Source organism: Callorhinchus milii, unplaced genomic scaffold (assembly GCF_018977255.1).
Source record: "Callorhinchus milii isolate IMCB2004 unplaced genomic scaffold, IMCB_Cmil_1.0 Scaffold1, whole genome shotgun sequence".
NCBI classification, from domain to species: Eukaryota; Metazoa; Chordata; class Chondrichthyes; order Chimaeriformes; family Callorhinchidae; genus Callorhinchus; species Callorhinchus milii.
The window spans coordinates 58,460,600-58,486,456 of record NW_024704742.1 but is presented as its reverse complement, the minus strand read 5'-3'; the positions used below and the strand labels follow the sequence as shown (position 1 = coordinate 58,486,456).

The 25,857-nt window shown below is 41.5% G+C and overlaps 1 protein-coding gene across 3 annotated transcripts in view; it reads left to right on the top strand.

Annotated features, from left to right (window-relative positions):
- Window positions 1–25,857, top strand: part of tenm3 (teneurin transmembrane protein 3) — a 163,433-nt gene that overhangs the window by 132,948 nt on the left and 4,628 nt on the right. For all 3 annotated transcript variants that reach the window (XM_042342618.1, XM_042342615.1, XM_042342611.1), the window contains 7 exons: window positions 4,727–4,959; window positions 7,543–7,697; window positions 9,999–10,873; window positions 14,143–14,318; window positions 16,706–16,941; window positions 18,832–19,128; window positions 20,242–21,853. In XM_042342618.1, the coding sequence (XP_042198552.1) occupies window positions 4,727–4,959; window positions 7,543–7,697; window positions 9,999–10,873; window positions 14,143–14,318; window positions 16,706–16,941; window positions 18,832–19,128; window positions 20,242–21,853 (3,584 nt within the window). The remainder of the gene's footprint in view (window positions 1–4,726; window positions 4,960–7,542; window positions 7,698–9,998; window positions 10,874–14,142; window positions 14,319–16,705; window positions 16,942–18,831; window positions 19,129–20,241; window positions 21,854–25,857) is intronic.

Below are 25,857 nucleotides of genomic sequence, written 5' to 3'. Positions count from 1 at the left end.
TAATGAAAAACAAAAACTGGGTCGTATTTTGGGTATGATCATTGATAAGAACTGAATCCCATCCAAAAGCTTTAACCTGTCTTTATCTTTCTGATGTTGATTGACCTGCTCTAGATTTCCAATATCTCTACTGGTAGTTCAGATCTCCAGCTTCTGTACATCATAGAATAGTTACAGCATAGAAACAGGCCATTCAGCCCATCATGTCCCTGGTGTTTTTCTCTATATGAGACACTTAGTCTAACAAAATTCTCATTCTCATACCATTTAAAGTCCTTCTATCAGCAAAATACATAGAATCATAGAGAATCATAGAATCATACAGCACAGAAAGAGACCATTCGGTCCATCGTGTCTGCACCAGTTCCGAAAAGAGCAATCCAACTCAATCCCACTGGCTCGCTTTCTCTCCATAGCCCTGCAATCCTGTTCTCCTCAAATACCCATCTACTTCTCTCTTAAAAGTTGTTATTGAATCGGCTTCCACTACCCTTTCAGGTAATGCATTCCAGATCCAAACAACTCACTGGGTGAAAACATTTTTCCTAACCTCCCCTTTGTTTCTTTTAACAATTATCTTAAATCGGTGTCCTCGGGTTACTGACCCACATGGAAACAGTGTTTCTCGGTTCAACCTATCAAATCCTCTCATGATTTTGAAAACCTCTATTAAATCCCCTCTTAATCTTCTCTGCTCCAAGGAGAATCATTCTAGTTTCCCTAACCTCTCCTCACAACTAAGATCCTTTATTCCGGTTACCATCCTGGTAAACCTCCTTTGTACCCTCTCCAATGCCCTAACATCTTTCCTAAAGTGCAGTGCCCAGAACTGAACGCAGTACTCCAACTGAGGCCTAACCGGCATTTTATAAATATTCAATATAACCTCTGACTTTTGAATTCTATGCCCCTATTTATAAAACTTAGTATCCCATATGCTTTTTTAACAGCTTTTCCTACCTGTCCTGCCACCTTCAGAGATTTGCTTATGTGGACCCCTAGGTCTCTGTTCATTCCCCTTTAAGATTGTACCATCAGCTTATACTGCCTCTCATTCTTCCTACCAAAATGGAACACACGCATTTCTCCACATTAAATCTAATCTGCCACATTTCTGTCCATTTTACCAATCTGTCTGAATCCTCTTGGAGTCTGGTGCTATCCTCCTCACCATTAACTACTTTTCCTAGCTTAGTATCGTCTGCAAATTTGGAAATTGTGCTCCCTATATCCAGGCCCAGATCATTAATATAGATCAGAAAGAGCAGTGGTCCCAATACCGACCCCTGAGGGTCACCAATACACACCTCACTCCAGTCAGAAAAGCAACCGTTTACTACCACTCTCTGCTTTCTGTCTCCCAGCCAGTTCTGGATCCATGTTGCCACAGTCCCTTTAATACCGTGGGCTTCTATTTTGTTTATAAGTCTCTTATGTGGCACTTTGTCAAATGCCTTTTGAAAATCTAGATAAACTATGTCTACTGCACTACCTTCATCCAACCTCAGTCACTTCATCAAAACATTCTATTAGGTTTGTCAGACATGATCTGCCTTTAACAAATCCATGTTGACTGTCCTTTATTAAACCATATTTTTCAAAGTGAGAATTTATATTGTCCCATATTATAGTCTACAGACGATTCCCGACTACTGATTGTTACAAATTGTTAGCTGCCACTGTTTTGAATTTGTGTAGGATAAGGAATTGAAAATATTCCTGAATGTTTATGTGTAACTTATCCTGCATCAATTCAGGCCTGGTGAGAGAGAGAGACACAGATGCTTGTTGACCTCTTTCTAACGTTCCCCCTGATGCTGGCTTTCTCTGCTACTTGGAGATGTATTGTTATCAGTAAGTGGGAGGACCCTTGTTCCACTTTCTCTTCCACATCAACTCGTTCAATTTTGAGCTCGGGCTCTTCACTCTCATAGAGGACCTTATAAAGGTGTATTAAAATTCTAAGTGGGGTTGAAAAAGTCAATCCAGAACACTAACTTCAGGATGCACCAATATAGTAGAACAAGAGGACACGGTTTAGAGTTGAAAAAGGGTAATTTCAGGACAGACATCAATTTTTTTTTAAACCCAGAGGGTAATTAACAACAGGTTGCCAGGTGATTGAGGTCCATAACACAGGATTTATTTTCTAAAAAGCTTGATGCTGTGATGGTGGACTGTTGAGTAGGTATTCTGGAAGGAGTAGATCAGATGGGGTCAAGGACCTTCTTTATCCAATCTTATGATTTTGTGAACTTGGTCTTTCTACAGACTCAGATACAAATGGTGGTGGGAAATGAGCACCCAACTTTCAGCTTGCCAGTCCTTTGCCAAAAAACTTAATTTGCTTACTCCCAGAATTTTCCAGAAACAAAAAATTTAAATAAAATGAAGACACATTCACATCTTGGTAGGTGGCTGATGTGTTGCTACATAGTCAGAGGGTCAGCCAGTGCCAATGATTTGTTGCAGCCATTAAGCCACACATTTCACTTGGATGTCAGCATGAGATATTAAAGTGATTTGAAAGATAAATGATTGGAATGAACATGATTCAATAAATTTGAATCTATCATCAATGCACACTCACATTTAATTACCATTGAGTCATTTCTCATTACATCCTATTTGTCACCAAAATTGTTTCCTGACAACGTCTTTGAGAATCTTTCTATTTTTCTGTGACTTTATGTGTAGGTAAACAAAAAGGGGAAAGTCTCTTTGCCCAGCTACGCACTAAATAATAGACAATTTCTTTATTCTCAATGTTTCACCTTCAGTTAAATGCAATATTGAATATCTTGAATATTAATGTTGAAATAAACATGTTGAAATTATGTACAAATTCGGATTTTGAAAAATAGTATAACAGTGCAAAATAGAAAATTGATTGCATATTCTGGAACTATATGCTCTGGAATATCTCTGCCTCGATTCCTTTGCCTTGCCCCCTCCTTGTTTGTCTTCAAATCACACCTGAAGACCTTCCTCTTTGACCATGCATAATGTCATCTCTTGTCTCCTTGGCTCAGATTCAAGCTCCATCAATGTTAAACGCTCTGAGACACTACCCCACATGAAGGGCGCTAAATAAATGCAAGTTGTTGCAAGTTGTTCTTCTACAATATTCATATCTCGGATTGCAGAGCGAAATTGATTCAGTTACACAGTGACTGTTCTGCTGTTACTCCAACTCCCTCACAAGCTATGGCTAATTTTCACAGCTCCAACCTGTCTTTGTGCATACTGCTAGAAGTGATTTGAAGTCGAAGGATATGATGGAGGAAACAGTAGTTATATTTCCTGCTCCAAAATCTCCCTTGTCGTGATCTTCATGGTATTCTGTGCATGCACAATGAAGTGACTAGACAGAGCTCTGTCAGTCAGCACTGATCTAATGTTATTAGACCCAGGGGTGTAGCCTGTTCTTCAAAGAACATTGCAAAATTTAAAGGGGCTATTGATGCTGGATGCACTGCATTGATAGTGTTTGTACATTTATAGTGTTGCAAGAAGTGCACGGAAATGAGCCTTTTAATAGCCAACCAGCCATTGGAACGAACAGGCTTTCTGCTCACATTTACAGTGAATGCGAATGTGCTGACTGGCGATCGCGCCCTAATGTAGTGCTGTTTGGCATTTTACAAAACCCAATTATCGTGTTATAAAGAGAGATCTACTATACTTCATTGTGTAATTTGTAAAATTGCCCTTCACCATTAAATCGGTGTCCTCTTCCTCTAATGCATTGGTATATCTGAAAGTACTGTCCTGGGTTTTCTTTCTCTATCCCATTTACAATGTTATGTATCTCTGTAAGGTCCCCTCTGAGACACCTCCTTCCATGACTGAAGCCCTACCTTACCTTAATCAGTTAAGATGTGTGCTACTGTTCCTGTGTTAGGATTCTGAGATTGTGCTGCTGTTTCTGTGTTACCTCTGTTATATAAGGGTATCTGAATGTAACAGTTATTGAATATATTTAGAACAATCTTTCTGACACTTACATTGAGTACAAGAGCTCAACTTTTAGATTTTTTTAAAATCAAGTGAAAGTCCACTATTATACTGATGATAGTTTATTTTTTAAAATGAGCGAATAGAAACATCCTTCATTGAAACCCGTGCAGGAAAATCAAAATACATTGCCTGAGTGCAGTGGGAAAATGCAGGACTATTTTGTGTCACTCCTTTGAGATGGGACTCGCTCATTTGGTTGAAAGTTTAACCTTTTTGATGTAACTCACTACTAACAGTTGAAGAAGTCATGCTCTTAGAATGTTTTCCTGATGTGTCTCACTCTTTTAATGCTGATGGAACTTTCTGGTAACATGTTGCCGGTGTTGATTATTACATTACATCTGGCCACAAATAGGAAGGGGAGCTGAAAAGGTTTTATCTGTCTGCTTCAGATATGCGACCCTGCTCCATAGCAGTAATGTTCTGATAGTGCTGCATTCAGCTCTTTATTGCTACATGCCAGAGTTCTGCTCAGCATTTTACCAAAATTTAATAGATGAGACCAAATAGTGATGGGGGGAGCTGCATTGTGGGAGATAGTGTCCTTTGGAAGAGATGTTACACACAGGTCTCTTCTGCCTGTTTGAGTTATTATTATTATATTGTTTTCATAAACAATTAGCCAGTCAGCTTCAATTTATCTTCATTATCTTCATTCTCTCCTCTTTTCCCCCCTCACCCCCCATAAAAAATATTATATTCACAGCAATAACCCAGCTCACAGATATTTCCTGGCAACTGATCCAGTCACTGGAGACTTGTACATCTCGGACACCAACACTCGGCGCATCTATCACCCAAAGTCGCTGACTGGTGCTAAAGATCTGACGGCAAATGTGGAAGTGATAGCGGGGACTGGAGAACAATGTTTGCCCTTCGATGAAGCTCGATGTGGTGATGGTGGCAAAGCTGTCGAAGCCTCTCTGATGAGTCCGAAAGGTACATTTCCCTCCCCTTTCTCTAAAACGATCCCATTCACTCACAGTCGTAAAGTTCTGGATTCTTAACGTTGTCGAGAATTCTTTGCTTGTTCTGGTGCCTGGAGCAAACTGAAAATAGGATTGCATGCAACCTGCTCTCAACCAGTTTGTTACTGTTTAGAAAAACTTTTACGAAAAGGTTGGCTCCACCAATGAATGACCCAATAGATAAAGTCATTGTCTGGTCCACCACTTAATCATAAAGATCAGAAGGTCACAAGTTTGATCCCTTGTGTAGAGTCTGCTGCTCTCAGCCAAGGTAGCAGTTAAGACATTACAACTGACCTCAGCTCCTCTGAGCTGGGAGAAGTCAAACCGTTTATTGTTCCTACTCCTGATTGCTGCCCAGCAACCGCTGTTGGGAAGTGTGTTTCTGACTGGTGATAGAATCAGGCTCTGCTGTGATGCCCTGATCCTCAAAGTCAAATAGCCTGGAATTTATAAGAAGAATGGCCATCTTGGTACTGAGCAGAGTGAGGTGCAGAAGGTGGGTAGCAGAGAAATGTGCGTGCCTCTGTGTTCACAGTGAATCGATCATAAATAGTCAAGCAAGTTGGTGTGTTCTAATGAGGCCCATACTGTGTTGAAAGTTTCATATGTTTGCGGAACATGAAAGAGTTAGAGGCCACAGTGCGGTAACTGAGAAACAAAGTTAGCACAATAAATGAGATGATTATAATGAGAGTGCTGCTGCATGTATTTTCATTTGGAGACCTTCAGTGCTGCAAGTAAGTTTTATAATGAGGATAGGATTTGTTTCCATGAATTGCTCACTCATAGATGGTCTGTGCCATTCTTGCAGGTTCATTGTGTAGAGTGTGCACTGAATAGAGCATTATAGAGAGTTCTGAGTGGGGGGGAATCCAGAGCATTTGAGAGCTCTATGCTTTGCAATGTGTCTGCAACTTCAATAACTTTTACAGGGATAATTGGAGGGAGAAGAGGGAGCAATTGCTGAAAGCCAGGCAACCTGGGTGGATCTCTGCACAGAGACTGAAATTCCTCATGCTTTAGGCTCAACATTAATTGTCTTAAAAAGTTAAGATTGTGTGTAAATTTGGAAAACAGCCTTGAATTCAATTTTTATTTGGAAACCACTTTTTTCGAGACTTGAAAAACAAGACTTGCAAATGAAGTCTATATTTCCACAATCCCACAGATCTTATATTTTAAAGCAGCAGTTTTAAGACTAAGAACACAATGATTTTCCACTGGTTCCCAAGGAGGAAGAGAGACGACAGAGATTTCACTTTTTGTCACACTCCAAGGCCTCTTAGTAAATGGTGGAAGCTGAAGAGATGCCTGTCACTGACATCTTGTTCTCCCAGACTGTCGTTCTGGGAGACTGAAAGAGAGAAATTATAGGGGGAAACCGTCAGTTTGGATTAAAAATAGTAATTCACCTTTAAAGTGAGCATGTTCAATCTTGTAGTTTTGCTCTCCATCCTTAAGTTACAATGACTTTGATCTATGATGTAGGTTAGAAGTCATAGGCAAAGTTCAGTCATTCTAATAAACTCAGTAACAATAACTAGTATGTATCAAAACTGTGCTGACATATTGATTTCAGCTTGCCATAGCATGAAAGCTCGATGGTACAAATCATTTGAATTTAAGCCAAAGTAAGTCAACCCTTCATAGTCAGTACATTTACTATATCTTGGAATTTGGTTATGCTTTGAAGCTGAACCCAAACTCGGATGTGTTTTACATGGCATGGGGGGAGAGGGGAAAGGGGAAGGAGAGGTTACACAAGGAGATCATTTGCAGGTTAGAACTGAGATCACAGATTTTTGTTTTAAAGATTCTCTTTCGTTGCCTCCCCATTTTGAAGATTCTGTAGCTCAACACCAAGATAGTGGACACAGACGAGAGTCTCCACAGGCTGTCAGGGAGCCAGTGTTTGAGCCTGGCCCAGTTTCTGGCACTCTCACCACTGAGTCAGAAAGGTCAGGTTCAAACTCTGCTTTGCTACTTGGAACTCAGCCAACACTACAATCATTATTATTGCTGTTGTTGTTGTTATAACTGTTATTATTATTAACATTATGATCAACGCTGTTTTACATTGTCTGTACCTTCCTTCGCTTGAGATGTCCTTTCTGCCTGTTCAGATGGACAACTAAAGATCTCACAGCACTATTCAAAAATAGAAGGGAGTTTTTCCCCGTGCCTTCACCAACAATCTCCCCAGATATAATTGATCATTGAATTAATAGCTGTTTGTGAGTCATTACTGTGTTTAAATTGGCTGTTCTTAAATTCACAGTAAAATCCCTGTGTAGAGTTTTGAGATGCCTCAACGACATGATAAGGTGCAACATCCGATGTAAGGGTTCTTAATATCAGTGCCCATCCCCACTCCTAATCGAGGAGATGCACGCAGTTAGGGTGGGGTCAACCCTGCCAATTTTTCCTCTTCTTTTACCACAATAAAATGAGTTCCACTACCGGGAAGTAGCTCCACAGAGCGGACTGGGTTACGTTCAAGCCATACGCAAAGCCAGTGTTTTATTACCGTGATCTCTCGTCTCGATACCAGGAATTGCCATCGACAAGAATGGTTTGATGTACTTTGTGGATGGAACCATGATCCGAAAGGTGGACCAGAACGGAATAATATCCACCCTACTGGGCTCCAATGACCTGACGTCAGCTCGGCCCTTGACTTGTGACACCACCATGCATATAAGCCAGGTATTTGCTACCGTTCTCGCCTTCAGTGAAGTTTTAAATAACAATGAAATTTAAGTCAGCTTTTTTGAGGCAGTAAAAAGTAAAAATTTGGGAGATGGGGTACTTTAGTATTTGATCAATTCAAGACAATTGTTCTAGTGAGCTATTTCCTGCACAGATTATGGTAACTATTGAAGTTATCTTACAGACATATCCCAATTTTCATATTGTGTAAGTAAATAATGTTTTATTCAACATAAATCTACCACTGCCTTCTTTAGGGAAATGGAAGCTTAGCTTGTAATATTCAAATAACTTTCAAGACAGGACTAATGTGGACTTGGATTAAGGTCTGGAAAGCTGTGAGTGGTGAGGAGAAAAGAAATCTAACTGGACAACTGTGTCCTCATGGATGAAATTGAATAATCAAGAAAAAGCTCAAATTCTTTACACACTGTAATGAATTGGTGAAGTGATTTCTTAAAAGTATGGTTAGAGCGCCATCTGATGGTGAACAAACGTAATTTCTGGCATACAAACCAATAGGATTTTCAGAGCATACAGTAATAAAGAAGCATAGAATAATGAAAAACACTTGGCCTTGAAGCACCTTCTCTCCACTAATCATTTCAAAACCTACCCTTATAATAGACCACCCCACTCACTTTATCTCCTGGAGGAAAGCTGTGTAGCCCAGTTTCTGAGCCAGGCAGATCCGCTTCTCCAAGGCATTGCTGATGTCAGACCAGCCAGCCGAGCTCATTGTCAGGATTTCGAAGTACAGTCTGGGAGCAGGGATTCTTCCCTCTTGACTCTTCATCACATCAAGGCTCGCTTATGGCAATTCCCTCCTCATCGGCCTTCCCAACTCTTCTCTTCACAAGCTGCAGATCATCCAAAACTCTGCAGCTCGTGTACTCTCGCGCACCAGGCTCCGTGACCCCATCACTTCCACCCTCGGCCGACTCCACTGTCTCCCCATCCCCCAGAGGATCGAATTCAAGATCCTCGTCCTCACTTTCAAGGCTAACCATGGCCTTGCCCCCTCCTACCTCTCTGACCTGCTGACTTCCTACCAACCTGCCTGCTCCCTCCGTTCAGCGGGCTCCAGCCTGCTCCATGTCTCCCGCCCGACCCGTCCTACCATCGGTGGCCGGGCTTTCAGCCACACTCTGGAACTCCATCCCACGGTCCCTTCACCTCCCTTGCCTCCTTTAAGGCCGGTCTCAAGACCCTCCCCTTCGATCGTGCCTTCAGTCGCCCTCCCACCTCTCTGGTTTCCCTCACCCCTTCCCCACCCCTCCTCCATGCTCAGGTCCTGACCCCTGACTGTCCAGCGCCTTGGGATGTCCTCCCGACGTGAAAGGCGCTCTATAAATGTAATTTTGTTGTTGTTGTTGTCAATGTTACTAGGCAAAACCCTAATGAATAGGGTGAACAAAGCTGAACAAGCAGCAGGAAGCCTGCCAGACAGTGATCTCATTTGTGAGCTGTGCAGTTTTAGCCAGTTCCAACACACACTAGAATTCCAAAGTCTGATTCCACATGATTTTTATCCCCCTTTGAACCTGGACCCTCTAATCATGCTCCCACAATTTATAAGTCAAATAGTTTGCCTACATCTGTCACAACCAACTGGATCTGAAATGTTTGTACATCTGCCACATCATAATTTTTTGTAACATTGCTTCCCGATGTATACAAAACAGAATCTGTTTGTGCTTTAGCAAACTGCCTATTATTATTTTTAAAAATGGGCAATTTGGTCATTCAATCCACCACTGTTTGTGGGACACTGCTGTGCGTAATTGGCAGCCGAGTTTTGCCCACCAAAATAAATACGTCAATTCACTTTACAATGAATTGTGTGAAGTGCTTTGAGATGTCTTACTGATGTGATAAGGCACTATATCAAATGCAATAATTATTATTATTATTGCTAAAATAACTAAAGATATTCTCTGGATTCCTCATTTTACTCTGTATAATCTGTTTTGTATTGGCGTCCTATTTTTTCTAATGCTCCTATTAGTTACCTTCAATAAATCTTTACGTTGAAAATTAATGCCTTTTCTGGGAGAGTGATTCAGCAGTTCATAAACTGTGGGAGTGCTTTTTTACTGTTTAAAATACATTTAATATCTTATAGAGATGTCAATTAGTTTATTGAAAAAGCCTTTACATCAGTTGTCTAAAAAAAGCAGTGTGATTGTCAATGTCTGTTTGCAGATATGAAGATATAACCAGTGTTTTTAATGTGATTGGAGTAGCTCCTTATGACCATGTGAAGTTCAGTATTAAAATAAACCTTTCCAATTTCAGGTTCGCTTGGAATGGCCCACAGACCTGACCATTAATCCAATGGACAACTCCCTCTATATACTAGACAACAACATAGTGCTTCAGATTACAGAGAATCACCAAGTCCGTATTGCTGCGGGCCGGCCCATGCACTGTCAGGTTCCAGGTGTGGAATATTCACTCGGAAAACGAGCTGTTCACACGGCGCTCGAGTCTGCCAGTGCTATCTCAGTGTCCTACAGCGGGGTCCTCTACATTGCGGAGACGGATGAAAAGAAGATCAACCGTGTGAGGCAGGTAACTACAGATGGGGAGATCTCGTTGCTTGCAGGCATGCCTTCAGACTGTGACTGCAAGAATGATGTCAGCTGTGACTGTTACCAGTCTGGCGATGGCTACGCCAAAGAAGCCAAGCTCAACTCACCGTCCTCCCTGGCAGTTTCTCCAGATGACACATTGTATATTGCAGACATGGGCAACATTCGTATCCGGGCAGCCTCCAAGAATAAGCCAGTGCTGAACTCATTGAATTATTACAAGATAGCCTCCCCTTCAGAGCAGGAATTGTACATCTTTGATATCAATGGCACTCACCAGTATACTCAGAGCCTCATCACAAGTGACTACCTCTACAACTTCAGCTATAGCAACGAGAACGACATCACAGCAGTGACGGACAACAACGGGAATATCCTGCGAATCCGAAGGGATCCCAACCGGATGCCCGTGAGAATAGTATCCCCTGATAACCAGGTGATATGGCTAACCATCGGCACCAATGGAGGACTGAAAAGCATGACAGCCCAGGGTCAAGAGCTGGTTTTATTCACTTACCACAGCTATAGTGGGCTCATGGCAACAAAAAGTGACAAGACCGGTTGGACAACTTTTTTCGAGTAAGATTTTCTTTATGCTCTTGTTAAGATTTTCTTTGTACTCTGATTATTTTGGTATTTAATTTCAGATGAGTACAATTTAAAAATTATCACCATCACTGAAGTAAACATTTTCGATCAAATGTGCTACAACTGGGATTTTGATGTTACATTTTGGTGTCAGATATTTTCCATTTACTCTTACGTTTTCCCTTTCAATGCCATCTAAAAACACATCTCACTTTTGTATCCAGTGAAGCGTCAAGGGCTTCTAAAGGGTTTATGAGTAATTGCAGTTTTACCCCCACTATGGGCTGCGGTAGCTGATCTCAGCTGGGAAGAAAGGGAACTTTAAACCAAATGTAACCAGCTTTGTTAAGCCTTTCTGATGTGAAGGGCGAAATGTAAATGTAAATTGAATTGCATAACCAAAAATGTTTCCTAAATCAGTCACCTTATCAATAGGATGGGCAATCACCGAGCACTGTAAGAGACTGTTTTCTCTGCTTTTGTTCTCTCTCTCTCTCGCTTTCACCCCTCCCCGTTTCCCCAGATGTCCTAGTTGAGGGCACAAGCAGATGGAGGAGAAATGCAATATACTTTGTTCGTGGCTGACATTCAACTCACATTCATGTTCAGTGACCTCTTTGTTGTTTTAATTGTGCGTCATCATTTCTCTCGATCACCGAAGAACGGCGATCTGGAACATTGTGATGAGGACATGAGAGTGCTCGGCATTTCTATTTTTACAAGTTCAAAGCATACGAATGGCTTTGTTGATTGTGTTGTTGCTCAATAACAGGATTGAAGGAAGTCAGGATAAGGCCAGCTGAGATATGAACAAATAGTTCACCAGACACATTGATTTCTATGCTCCTGAGCAGGGTGACGGGATGTGTTTTTTGTAAGGAAAGGGACACATTTTGAAAAGTGGAGGCAGTATAATATTCATTGTCTTTCCATTGAGCCCCACTTGTCTGCTCCAGTGGTTCAGATGGGCATTAAGGATCCCTGAGGCACAATTTTAATGAGTTTCCCTGGTGTACTGGCATCCTATTGATAAGGTGACTGAATTTAGGAAAGTTTTGGTTATACAATTCAATTTAGTTTACATTCATATTTTGCAATTAATATAGCATCATCACTCTCCAACATCTCAAAGCATTTCACACAATAATGAGTTACTTTGAACTGGTACTGACTGTTATGTAGCTTTTCTGACGTGAAGGGCGAAATATGAGTTGTTCATCCCATTGCCATTTATGCAATGTTACTGGTGCAGATTAGCTGCTACGTAAGAGTACGGTTAGTAACTCATTATTGTGTGAAGTGCTTTGAGATGTTGGGGAGTGATGACACTGTATTAATTGCAAAATTTATTCTTTATTCTGAAATGCTTTGCTTGATCATCTTTGGACTTGTGTTGGATGTGTACAATTCCTTCCCTCAAGAGATTGAATAGATAGAGTGAAGCTCATGATAGGATAGATGTTGCATGTTTGAGTGGTTGAAGGTATGGACCTGATCAAGCAAGTGGTCATTTCTCAATCCTTGGTTTATGTTTTCATGGATCGCAAATGCTGGTGCATATATACTGATCATCGACAAAAAGATTCACATTGAAAAAGCAGTGATGTCTTGTTTCTCAGATATTATACAATGAAATGTGACAGTTTTGATTCTTGTTTTCATATCTTTTATGAAAGGAGTTGTTGCTTCCGAGCTTCACTTCTTCCTCTCTCGCCACTCCCTTCACGAACCCCTCCAATCAAGTTTCCATGTCACCCACACCACAGAAACAGCCCTGGTCAAAGTGACAAATTAAATTTTGTCCATCTGCGACCAGGACTCCCTCTGCCTTCTCGTCTTCCTTGACCTCCCTGCTGCCTTTGATACTGTTGATCACTCTATCCTCCTCCACCACCTCCTCTCAACCTTCATGGTTCTGTTCTTGAATGGTTCAGATCCTATCTCTCTCATGCCGTCTTCACCTCATCTCACAAACAGCTTCTCCTCTAGCCCCAGCACCTGTTCATGCGGCATTCCTCAGGGCTCTGTCCTTGGTTCCCTCCTCTTCATTATCTATATGCTCCCTCTTGGTGACATTATCTATAGACATGGGTTCAACTTCCATATGTAAGTAAATGACATCAAACTCTATCTCTCTGCCTCCACCCTTGACTCCAGGACCACTGCTATCCTGGCAGAATGTCCAGCACCTTGGGACGTCCTCCCGACGTGAAAGGCACTATACAAATGTAATTTTGTTGTTGTTGTTGTTTATAGATTCAAAACTCATCACTATCTGTTTCTGTTCAATGTGTCTTGTCTAGGTAGCTTGCATTCTGAATGTTGCACTAACTTTTTACCAGTAAACTTTTCACAGTTTTACACAGCTTTACTCCATCTCATCATACACAACCTTTCCAAACATTATCCCCATCCTCCTCCTCTTCCTCCTCCTCCTCTGCCCATCCTCATACCAACCAGCCCTTCAGAAGCTTCAGCAAGTGCCTGTTGGGAGGAGCACTGTCAGGTTGTAGATGACCTGTTGGTAGCAGCAGCCTCTGGTTGTATATGGTTGTCTTGGAATGTGCAGTTCAAGGTTGGACCATGCAGACTCAAGTGTAGGTGATGTATTGGTATATGCAGTCTCAAATGTAGTCTCAGAACTCCAAGACACTATACTGCATGAAGGGCTCTATATAAATGCAACTTGTCATTTTAAGTGATCTATAAGAATGTGCTTTGCAGGTTGTATAAGGTACAAGTATGTTGGATTATGCAGTCTCAGGTGTAGACGAGCTATTGGAACATGCAGTGTCAGGTTGTACCAGGTATGTTGCAAAGTGCAGTGTATGTTGGAGGAAGCAGCAATAGCCAATAGATTAATCATATGCATAAAAGGATCTACTGAATAGTTGTATGAGGGAACTAAATAATTTAAACAACAACCCTCTGGGTTATAAGCTCGGTCAGCCGATGTTAGTAGGTTTGCATTTCAGAGACTGGGTTTTAACTGTAGTGCTTTATGCCACTGTGACCAGTTGGGCTCAGTAACTGTTCTAAAACTGCAAGCGAGATTTTATCTTACTAGAGTTGATCTCAAGTGGCTTCCACCCGTTAAAATTTAATAGGAATTTGCTGTTTGAGATCCAGGATCACATTTTGCTCTTAAATTTAGTTTTAATGAATGGTGTAGATAAGAAATAATGTTAATTCTTCACTTTAGGCACTTGCATTAAGTGTCCTGGTTTTAAAGAACTACTTTTGATAATTGTTTTATTCAGCTACGACAGCGAGGGCCGACTGACGAATGTTACATTTCCTACTGGTGTGGTCTCAAGTCTCCATGGTGAGATGGAGAAGGCAATCACTGTGAATATTGAAACATCCAGCCGGGACGAAGATGTCACCATCACTACCAATCTCTCTTCAGTGGATGCCTTCTACACCATTGTTCAAGGTATATATTCTATTTACTGCTGACACCACAAATATTTTACGCCAATGACTTCAAATATAAAAGGGGGGACAGAGGCAGGATTTATTTTTGTGTGGCAAATATTTTGTGCTATCCTCAATACCACGGTGTGATTACAGTTTATGGAATAGTAAACACAGAAAATACATGTTATCACAAAACTGTTCAAATTCATATGGACACTCGTCAGAAACATTATGTAGGGACATACAATAAGGGAAGTGTGCAGAAGTAACAGAAGGTTAATTGATTGAAAGGGATATTAAGAATAAAGACGAAGGCTTAACAAGCACATAGTGAGAAGGGACCGGAGCAGGCCATCCATTGGCAGAGTACATGCCCTCCACGAGCTCCCGCCCCACTCCCTCTGTAATCTCCTAACCCCATATAGGCCTGTCCTTTCTCTCCGCTCGGCACACACTGGCCTGCTCCAAGTCCCCCGCACTTCCCACCCCATCATTGGCGGTGGGGCATTCAGCATCTCTGCCCCCACACTCTTGAACTCTATCCTGCAATCCCTCCACCTCACCCCCTCTCTTGCCTCCTTCAAGTCCTGTCTAAAGACTTTCCTCTTCGATTGTGCCTTTGGCCACCTTCCCAACCCCATCCTCCCTGCTCTCCACCCCTCCTGACCCCAACTCCCATCTCGGATCCAAAACCCCTGATTGTCCAGCCCCCTGGGATGTCTTTCTGACGTGAAGGGCATTATACAAGTATAATTTGTTGTTGTTGTATTTGGAAGCAGGTAGAAAAAAGATTGAGCGAGAAATGAAAAAGAGAGAACAGCTGATGAAAATAAACTCTTGATTTTGTTATAATGTGTTACAATAGCAATGGGTTTTAGGGAGCAAATGAAAACTGCAATGGACCAAAAGACAGTTGAAAATGGGGGTAAACAGGAGAAGGTAAACCTATTATAGGAGGTGCTAATTTAAAGAAATCTCAGGATTTTAGCTGACAAGTAACTCACTATGTCCAAACAGTATAAGGCAGCAATAAACAGACTGAATAGGATATGTGCTATGTTCTATATCAGCTGAATTCAGATTGCCATAAGTCATTCTCAAGCTGTGCAGTCTTCTGATCAGGCTGGATCTACAGCTTTGAAACCGATTTGGTCCCTGCTACATAAGAGGCCTCCCATACCTCGATAGGCAGTACAGAGGAGAGTATCAAGCCTAATGCCCAGTGTTATAGACTCCTATGAGGAGTGATTGGAAAAGATACTGCTCTTCAGACTCAAAAACTGTCAGTTATCTCAGAGAAACAGAACATAGAAACAGGGTTAAGCCATTCAGCCCTTCGAGCTTGTTCCACCATTCTATAAGATCATGGTGTGATCTTTACCTCAATTCCAATTACCCACCCTTGCCCCGTATCCCTTAATATCCTGACCTGACAAATAGCTATCCACCTCACTCTTGAAGATGTGAATGGATCCAGGATCCACAGCCTTTTGGGGGAGAGAGTTCCAGATTTCCATTACTCTTTGGGTGAAAAAACTACCTCCTAATTTCACTCTAGCAGAGGATACCCGATAGATCCTTATCGATACAGTCTGCAAAGCACAATACAATACTTACAGAAACTCCAACGCAGCAAGACAGGGGGCATATATTCAGAATTCCAAAGGGTATAAAATACATAAGGTTTGCATCAAAACATTTAGCATTTGGTTGCTATGTAGCCAGTACCTTAATACTATTGGTATGGTAATGTGCTTTGAAGTTACAGATTGCAATCTGAGGCAAATGGAATTATTGAAGCCAGAAATGTACTTTCTCTAAGGCTTTATTTGTTTTTTTTTAAATTAGGGATTTTTTTAATGTCATTTTTTTTAAATGTCATTTTGAACTTTTTTTCACATATTTGTCTGAAAATTCTCGTCTAGTTATTATGGCTCATGAGTCACCCAGAGGGTGAAGGCCGTTGAGATTTCTGTCAGACTAGCAGAAATGAAATAACCTGCGTAATTTGAAGTTATTGTAGTGGAGTTGCAGTGGAATTGGACCTGGAATCATAGATTTGTTGTACTTGGTTTAAGTCTGGGTTCCACTATTATCAGATCCATTATGTACATTTCGCCCACAAAATATACAGTCAATTCACTTTACAGTATATTCTGGGAAGCGTTTCTCAAATGGCGTGCTAAGGTGCTATATCAAATGCAATGATTATTATTTTTACATGAATATCTGAGACACCAAAATATTCTGCTAAATATTTTATTGATTTTAAATAAGTGACTATGAAAATAACGGCACGTGACTGGCTAATGCAGAATTGTATTAAATCTGCAGGACTAACATTTTGCGAATACGGATACTTATCCTTATGTAAACATTATTAATATTCACTTTGTGCTTTAGATCAGCTGAAAAACAGTTACCAGGTTGGTTATGACAGCTCCCTTGGGGTTATGTATGCCAACGGTATGGACACCAGCTTCCAGACGGAGCCCCACATTCTGGCCGGCACAGTGAACCCAATCATCGCCAGACGCAACATCTCTCTTCCTGTGGAAAACAGTCTGAACCTGGTGGAGTGGCGTTTCAGAAAGGAACAAATCAGAGGGAAAATCAGTGTCTTTGGACGCAAATTGAGGGTAAACAGTCTGGAGTTAATTAATTAATCATTGGTCTTTACAGGAGTTCCCAGAAACCGTTTTGGTGCCAGTAATGACTATAAATCCATTGAACCATTTAAACATCCATTGAACAATTTAAACATTACATGTCAAATAATAGGCAAAGAGCACTTCTGTTGACTCTGACTGCTGTGGAGATGACAAAATTAGTCAGGATAAAGGCGAGCTTGGAGAGCCAGCAGTCAGCTGTTAAAACAATTAAAATGTGAGGATGTCAACACAGATCATAGAAATTGGGACCTTTTTGTAATTCTTCCAGTTTCCACTTGTCACTTGGGGGCATCCAAATATATCAAGTTTTTGAAATTATAATCACTCAAACCATGACTGCAGTGCTCAATTGACTGCCGCGTTTCGCCTACAAAATATAATCAATCCACTTTACAAAATATTTTGCGAAGCGATTTGAGACAGCTCAACGTTGTGATAAGGTGCTGCATCAAATGAAAGGATTATTATTTTTATTATTAATTTACATGATTGCGTGTTTCAACTAGATAATGTACCTCATCCTGACCACTGTGATGTTCACAGACTCTCGGAGTTTACAGATTTTGTTATTTATGAGCGAGCCGCCCTAGAATTTAGGAGGTTACACAGTGATTTGATAACTGGCGGTGATATTACAGAATATGCCAAGCGTGATTAACACAGGCTACAAAAGAGATCACTTCAGATCTCACTGTGCCCAACCAATCAGAGCAACAAGCAGAATTATAATTGTTCTGTAACGATTCCCAGTGAAACGTATTTTGGAATTATTATGAGATATGTTTACCTTAAATATGATCAAAATAAATAAAACAAGTTTGTGATTGTATTTTTCAGATTTATGTTTCGCTTGTACTTAAATCCTGCACAAGCAGGTGAAATTTACCAAATATTTGTTAGTTTCGGTAACAAATCATTGCCTTTTCTATGAAAGTACAGGCAGCATTTAAATCAATGCTATGTTCTTTGAAGAAGAGGAATAAAAAATGTTTAGGGCGAGAGTGAGTGGGATTTTTCACATAAGTACACAGTCACTGCACTTCGCAGTAGTATCCTTAAAACGTCTTGATGATGCTATATCATAAGCAAGGATTATTATTATATTGGTTCATGTGGTGAAAAACATCTCTGCAGACTTAAGTGTCCACAACATACATAGTCAATCCGCTTTACAGTATATCCTGTGAATCACTTTGAGATGTCTTGACGATGTGCTAAGGTGTTGTTCTAAATGCAAGGATTATTATTATTATTGATGGGCCAAAAGGCCTTTCTGCATTCTACATACTAAGTGTTTATGGACGGGGGTCTTAGCCTCTACCTTTGTTATTAAGTGAAAGCCAAAACTGCTGTTTGTCAATGATTACAAAATGCACACATCATGCAATGTGTGGTTTATTGTAACTTAAAAAAAAGCAAAATTGCATTCTTTTCTCCACGTTATTTATGCGTGAATTACAGTCAGTAATGGATCAGGCATTTGAACACCCTGGTTTTCTCTGTCTGAAAACATCATGCTTCTCATATATATTAATGAATCTCAGGCATGTTGGTGCCCTGGGAAGGTTTGAAAGTGGATAATCTCAGATGTTTTGCTAATAATTGCCAAGTAAGCTTCCAGCACTTTAATGCAGAATGGTTTGAACTGAAGCCAAGCTGTCCTTCAATGTAATGAAAGCCCGTTAAACTCGTGTGCTCAGTTACATCAAAAAGTCTGTCAAGTAATTTGCACTGAGGAAGAATCAATCACTCTGAACGCTCTGTTTAGAAAATAACAAGTTGTCTAAAAAGCAATAAGTGAGTGGGCGCTGAAATGCCTGTAATTGATTCATCCTGCTTGTTTTTAATGTTCCAAAGGTGAATGGCAGGAACCTCCTTTCTATTGACTTTGATCGAACGACCCGGACAGAGAAGATCTATGATGATCACCGTAAATTTCAGTTGCGGATTCTCTACGATCAATCAGGCCATCCTACTCTCTGGCTGCCGAGCAGTCGCCTCACTGCCGTCAACATCACTTATTCCTCCACTGGACAGATCTCGGGCATTCAGCGGGGCCCACTTGGTGAGAAAATTGAGTACGACTCGCAAGGGAGAATTGTGTCCCGTGTGCTGGCTGACGGTAAAACGTGGAGCTACACGTACCTGGACAAGGTGAGGAATGAGACAACAACAACAACTTGCATTTATAGAACGCCCCTCACGCGGGGTAGAGTCCCAAAGTGCTTGTCAGTGGCGGAGCACAACGCTGGGGAGGGGGGAGGTGATCGTAGCCACGGTTGAAGAGGAAGGTCTTCAGGCACGACCAGAGGATGAGGAAGAAGGGGGCAAGGCGCAGGGATAGAGGAAGAGTCTTCCAGAGTTTTGGTGCGTAGTGGCTGAAAGTGCGGCCACCGATAGTAGAATGGGGGGCACGAAGGACATGCAGGAGGCCAGAGTCAGTTGAACGGAGGCAACAGGTAGTGGGTTGCGGAGTAAGCAGGTAGGGAGGTGCCAGGGCATGAACGGATTTGAAGACAAGTGTGAGGTTCTTGAAATTGATCCGTTCGGTGATAGGGAGCCAGCAGAGCCTAGCTGGAACTGATGTGGTGGGGGTACAGAGTTAGTGTGGATGTGTAAGCGGACGCGGAGTTTGGAATTAACTGGAGTCCTGTAGCTCAGTGGTTGAGCACTCGCTTTGCAAGCTAGAGACCTGAGTTCAATTCCAGGCAGGGCGAAACCTTGGGCAAGTTTCCTTACTCCACACGCCTAATAATAATCCCTCCAAAACCAAAAAAAAACAATAATAAAATTGGTCATTTTCAATCTACGACTGTTTGTGGGACATTGCTGTGCGCAATTGGCTGCCGCGTTCGCCCACAAATATACAGTCAATTCACTTTACAGTGTGTTCTGTGAAGCGCTTTGGGACGTCCTCCCGACGTGAAAAGCGCTATATCAAATGCAAGGATTATTATTATTATTATTATTATTAACTGGATTTTGGCGTACAAAGCACCTCAACTCAGTGTTGATCTCCGAACGTATTTGACACATAAACTGAGCCTCGCTTGCTTAAATGGAGTTGTGTTTTATGAGGTTGAAACTAATAATCTTCAGATATATGTGTCCAAATAAATTATGCCGAGCATTGCTAAGGATTTGTAGGTCAAGGATAACTTAATTAAACAAAGACATCATCATTCAGGATGAAATTTTAATTTATTTTATCATAAAATTAGCATTTTATTTCCTAAGCGTGCAATTATCTTCTCGTCTTCTTTACAGTCCATGGTGCTGCTTCTTCACAGCCAACGCCAGTACATTTTTGAGTATGATTTATTAGATCGTTTGTCTGCTGTCACCATGCCCAGCGTTGCCCGTCATACCATGCAGACTATTCGCTCCATTGGTTACTATCGCAATATTTACAACCCTCCTGAAAGCAATGCCTCTGTGATTGTGGACTACAATGAGGAAGGGCTGCTCCTCCACACAGCATACCTGGGTACAGGCCGTCGCATCCTGTACAAGTATAAGCGGATGTCCAAACTTTCCGAGTTGCTGTACGACAGCACTCGTGTCAGCTTTACCTACGATGAGACCGCCGGGGTCCTGAAAACCGTTAACCTCCAGAGCGAGGGCTTCATCTGCACCATCCGATACCGGCAAATCGGCCCCCTGATTGACAGGCAGATCTTCCGTTTCAGCGAAGACGGGATGGTGAACGCCCGCTTTGATTACAGCTATGACAACAACTTCAGAGTGACTAGCATGCAAGCCGTGATCAACGAGACCCCATTGCCGATTGACCTGTACCAGTTCGATGACATCTCGGGCAAGTTTGAGCAGTTTGGGAAGTTCGGGGTCATCTACTACGATATCAACCAGATCATTTCCACCGCAGTAATGACGTACACCAAGCACTTTGACACTCACGGACGAATCAAGGAGATTCAGTATGAAATATTCAGGTCACTCATGTACTGGATAACCATTCAGTATGACAACATGGGTCGTGTGACACGGCGGGAGATGAAGATTGGGCCCTTTGCTAACACCACCAAATACGGTTACGAATATGATGTTGATGGACAGCTTCAGACAGTCTACTTGAATGATAAAATAATGTGGCGCTACAACTATGACCTGAATGGCAACTTACATTTGCTGAACCCAGGCAGCAGTGCACGTCTGACCCCACTGCGATACGACCTGAGAGACCGCATCACTCGCTTAGGTGACGTCCAGTACAGACTTGATGAAGACGGATTCCTGCATCAAAGAGGGGGCGATCTTTTTGAATACAATTCCAAGGGCCTTTTGACTAGAGTTTACAGCAAGGCTGGTGGCTGGAACATACAGTATCGCTACGACGGCCTCGGGCGACGAGTCTCCAGCAAAATCAGCACTGGCCAACACCTTCAGTTTTTCTATGCTGACTTGAACTACCCGAACCGAATAACTCATGTCTACAACCATTCCAGCTCTGAGATAACATCCCTCTACTATGACCTTCAGGGGCACCTGTTTGCCATGGAAATCAGCAGTGGGGAAGAGTTCTACATTGCTACTGATAACACTGGGACACCATTAGCAGTATTCAGCAGCAATGGGCTGATGATTAAGCAAATTCAATATACTGCCTACGGAGAAATCTACTTAGACTCCAACCCTGACTTCCACCTGGTAATAGGATTCCATGGTGGCCTCTATGACTCTTTGACTAAACTGATACACTTTGGCGAGAGAGACTACGATATTCTGACAGGACGCTGGACGACGCCTGACATTAGCATTTGGAAAAACATCGGGCGAGATCCTGCACCATTTAATCTGTACATGTTCAGAAAAAACAACCCCGTCAGCAAAGTTCAGAACGTGATGGATTATGTCACAGGTAAGAAAGAACAGCCGAGCCAAATAATAATCATTGAAACAAACACAATTAAATACCTGTGTGCAAAGTACCAGTGGTGTGATATGATAAAAGTTACTTCTTTCTTGTGGACAGAAGCGTGTTAATTACAAATGGCGGGAGATGATAGATGTCTTCATTGGGGTCCTGCTGGGATCTACTAATTGATGGGATAAATTGGGCCAATAGAAAAGTGTGGAACTGTTTGCCAAAAATTGCGTGCAAAATTTTGACACATTTTGCAGAAAATGGTGGGGGGTTGATTGGCGCTATTGAGATACCTTTTACTGCCAACCTACCTTTTTTGATAAAAACTAAACATGAGGAAATAACACATTTTAGATTGTTGCAAAAAACTTAATTGCTTCTTTAACAAAAACACCAGCGAGGCGACAGGAGCTCTAGGGCTCAGGACCGCACACAGACCCAGAGAGAGAGACACATACACAGAGAGACACACACATACACACTCAAAGACACCAAGAGAGACCCACACACTCACAGACACAGAGAGACACACACCCAGACACAGAAAGATACACATACTCAGAAACACAGAGACAGACACAGAGACACACATTCTCAGAGAGAGACGCACACACACATAGAAACACTCACAAACACAGAGAGACACACACAGGCACAGCCACAAACACATGGAGGAGAGGGTGACACAGACATACTCACACAGACATTCACAAAGAGAGAGAGAGAGACGCACACACAGACACACACTCACAAATGCATATAGCGAGACATACACACAGATAATCATACAGACTCACACAGAGAGACACACAGACAATCACAACAGCGGGGCCTCCGAGTGAAGCCCATTTGCCGCTTGCACATCACCGCACACGCATGTCTGGAGCCACCCTGCCCACACTGACATCAGATAAACAGTCGGGAGGCCCGTGGGCCAGAAACTATGATTATAGTGGGTTTGTAGCCGGGTGTTGGGGAGTTTGTGGCAGGTTCCTTGGAAAAAGTGCGGCCGCACGTTTCTATTGGCCCACGCGATAAGTCTTTTTTGTTACCACCAAAGCATTGGTGGTTCGCCTAAGCAGCTGTTTATCCCTCTCTAAGGGTCTCTCTAGAAAGCTTGTTACTCTGGTTAAACATAGACACGCACACACACTTACTGTCTTAGTGAAAGGTAGAGCAGATTTCTCTTTGGATCAACATATTTCTGAAATTGTTTTAGGGAACCCAGATCACAATTCTGTGATGTTTTCAATTTCCTAAAGTAGTTCTGGTAAATTTGATTCCTGTGTCACTAAAACTATTAGACTTTACATTTGGAAGTGGATTAAAGGTCATTATTGTCAGATTAGACTCTCAGTTCCTATTAATATTCATAAGATGAACCACTGCATTGAAAATGAAATATTACATGTTACCTGGTATAACGAGTTATGCATTCATATAAATACATAAATAAATGCAGTCAGAATATTTACAGCATGATGGTGGTTGTGACAAGTTAAGACAGGGTTGAATTACCAGGAGTTTACTGTATTCCTCGTCTAAAAAATACTCAAAATCTCAGCCTTGATGCTTGGCCTTCATTGATTGGACATTGGTCCTTCGGATGAAACATTAAACTGAGATCCCGTCTGTCTGTTCAGGGTCACATTAAATATCCCTTATCACAGTTTGAAAAGAGAAGAGAATTTCTCCCTGTGAGTTGCCCACCAATCTCCCAGATAAAATAGGTCATTCACTTCATGGCTATTTGTGGGGCACTGCTGTGCGCAAATTGGCTGCTGAGTTCACTTACCAAATATGCAGCCATTACCCTTCACAGTAAGTCCTATGAAGCTCTTTGAGGTGTTCTCCTGACCTGACATATCAAATGTGCAGTTTGTTTTATTATTTATTATTAGTTTGTACAACAGGGTTCTAGAAAGATTTTGTAAATGCTCTATAAAAGAAGTAAAGAACAACTATTGGAAGAAACAAGATAAATCTTCTCATGACCACTCGTGCTGTAAAGCTTTGAATTGCATGATGGCAAGAGGTTGTTCATTCCTTTACTCCAGTTTTCTCCACCTTTTTTCTTACGAAAGTCAGAGACTGGTGGTGCTCGACTACAGTTCCACAAGTGCTGGTCCATTGCCATGTGTATCTAACCCTGTTTAGCATGTGTGAGACTGGACACCGAATCTTAGCAGATTGTTCAAATGTTTTGGTGTCACAGCTGATTCAGGTTATTTCTTCACATGACCTCCACAAAATGCAGTTTCCAGTCACTGGTAGCAAATGGGAGCAAGCACATTGACTGATTTTAATCACATCACCTCCTCCCACCCCTCTCTTTGACCCAGTGGCCAATTGTGGCAGCCCATTTCTGGCTGCCTCACCACTTCATGCTGCCTTTAACCTCTGAGTCAAAAGGGAGGTGAAGAGCTTTGTAAAAACACCCTCACATTAGAGTGTGGCATTAGACAAGGTTTATGGTCGCATAAACTGTCAGGAAAGGAATGTTTCACTAAGCAATAAAAGCAGGTTGCTTTATTACATTACAACAATACCCTTGTGTATTTTGCAAAGAAATTCTTTTACCAGAGCTGCCAGAAGAAATAAATCAGTCATTTTATTTTAATGGTTATCCTATTTAATGTGTATCATCAAATGTATCTGTTGAGCCTTTACAGCTTTTAGCAACCGAACCTGAAATGGAATAAATCTTTAAACTTATCAAGTTTTTATTATTTCTATATAATCTGTTCAGCCTTTAAAGCTTCCTCTTGAGTCAAGAGGGTGTGGGCTTAAGTCCCCGACAGATTTTTTTAAAAACAACTTTTGTTAATATAATGTTCTATCCATTATTCACTTTAAAGTGCAGTGATTGTGTATTTTGTAGGAGATATAATTTCCATGTGAGTCGAGTTGGTCTTACTCCCTCTTGAGATGTTTCAGTTTCTCTGTACTAAAAATCTCTGGATACTGTGGCAGGATTGCTAGCTTCAGTATAGAGACACTCCAATAACATTGTTGACCCTCCCTGGATAAGTGGTTGCATAGGAAACCTATAGTCTGCAATTATGTCCCAATACCCAGATTCACTTGAAAGAAATGGATAACAATAGAGATAGATAGCAACAACAAAGGATGCTCAGAGGGATGGACCACATTGGGAGGAAGGTGATGCGTTGGAACAAAAACTTCCAAAAATATACGTGTATAAATTACTATTTTGCAGTGCTTTGAACACATTAAACACCCTCAATGTTACAAAAAAAATAATAATATACCAACCTTTGCCTCCCGATGACAATTTAAATTAGCTGAAAACTGAATACAAAGTTAAAATTGGGGGAGCCAACATATTTGAAGATTTGTCAGCACTATTACATCTTTTGTTTACTGAGCGCTTACCTACCATTTGTAAACCTGCAAGGATTTGGAATCCTGCAGCTCAGTGATTAGACCACTCGCCTTGCAACGTGACACTTGGGTTCAATTCCAGGCAGGGCGAAACCTTGAGAAAGTTTCCTTACTCCACATGCCTAATAATAATCCCTCCAAAAAAAAATTGGTTATTTTCAATCCACGACTGTTTGTGAGACACTGCTGTGCGCAATTGGCTGCTGCGTTTCGCCCACAAATATACAGTCAATTCACTTTACAGCATATTCTGTGAAGCATCTAGAAGACGTTAAAAGTGCTATATCAAATGCAAGGAATATTATTATTTGCAATTTTGAAATGACAATTAAAATGCTCAAGGTACTAGATTTGAGAGAGGCATTTGACGCTGCAGAAGGGCGTCATAAGAGCAATTCATGTTGAGAGCAATTCATGTTGAGAGCAAGTCGTGATTTGTTTTCGCTCTGAATTTGATTCCATGACCTTTACTGGTAGCTTTGTTACATTAAACTGTGTGTGGCATGTCGCTGTGGTGCGGAAGGATTTGTGATTCTCAACTCCAGTCAGAGGAGAATCAAATGCAGATAATTCCCAGGCTGCTTTAGCAGACC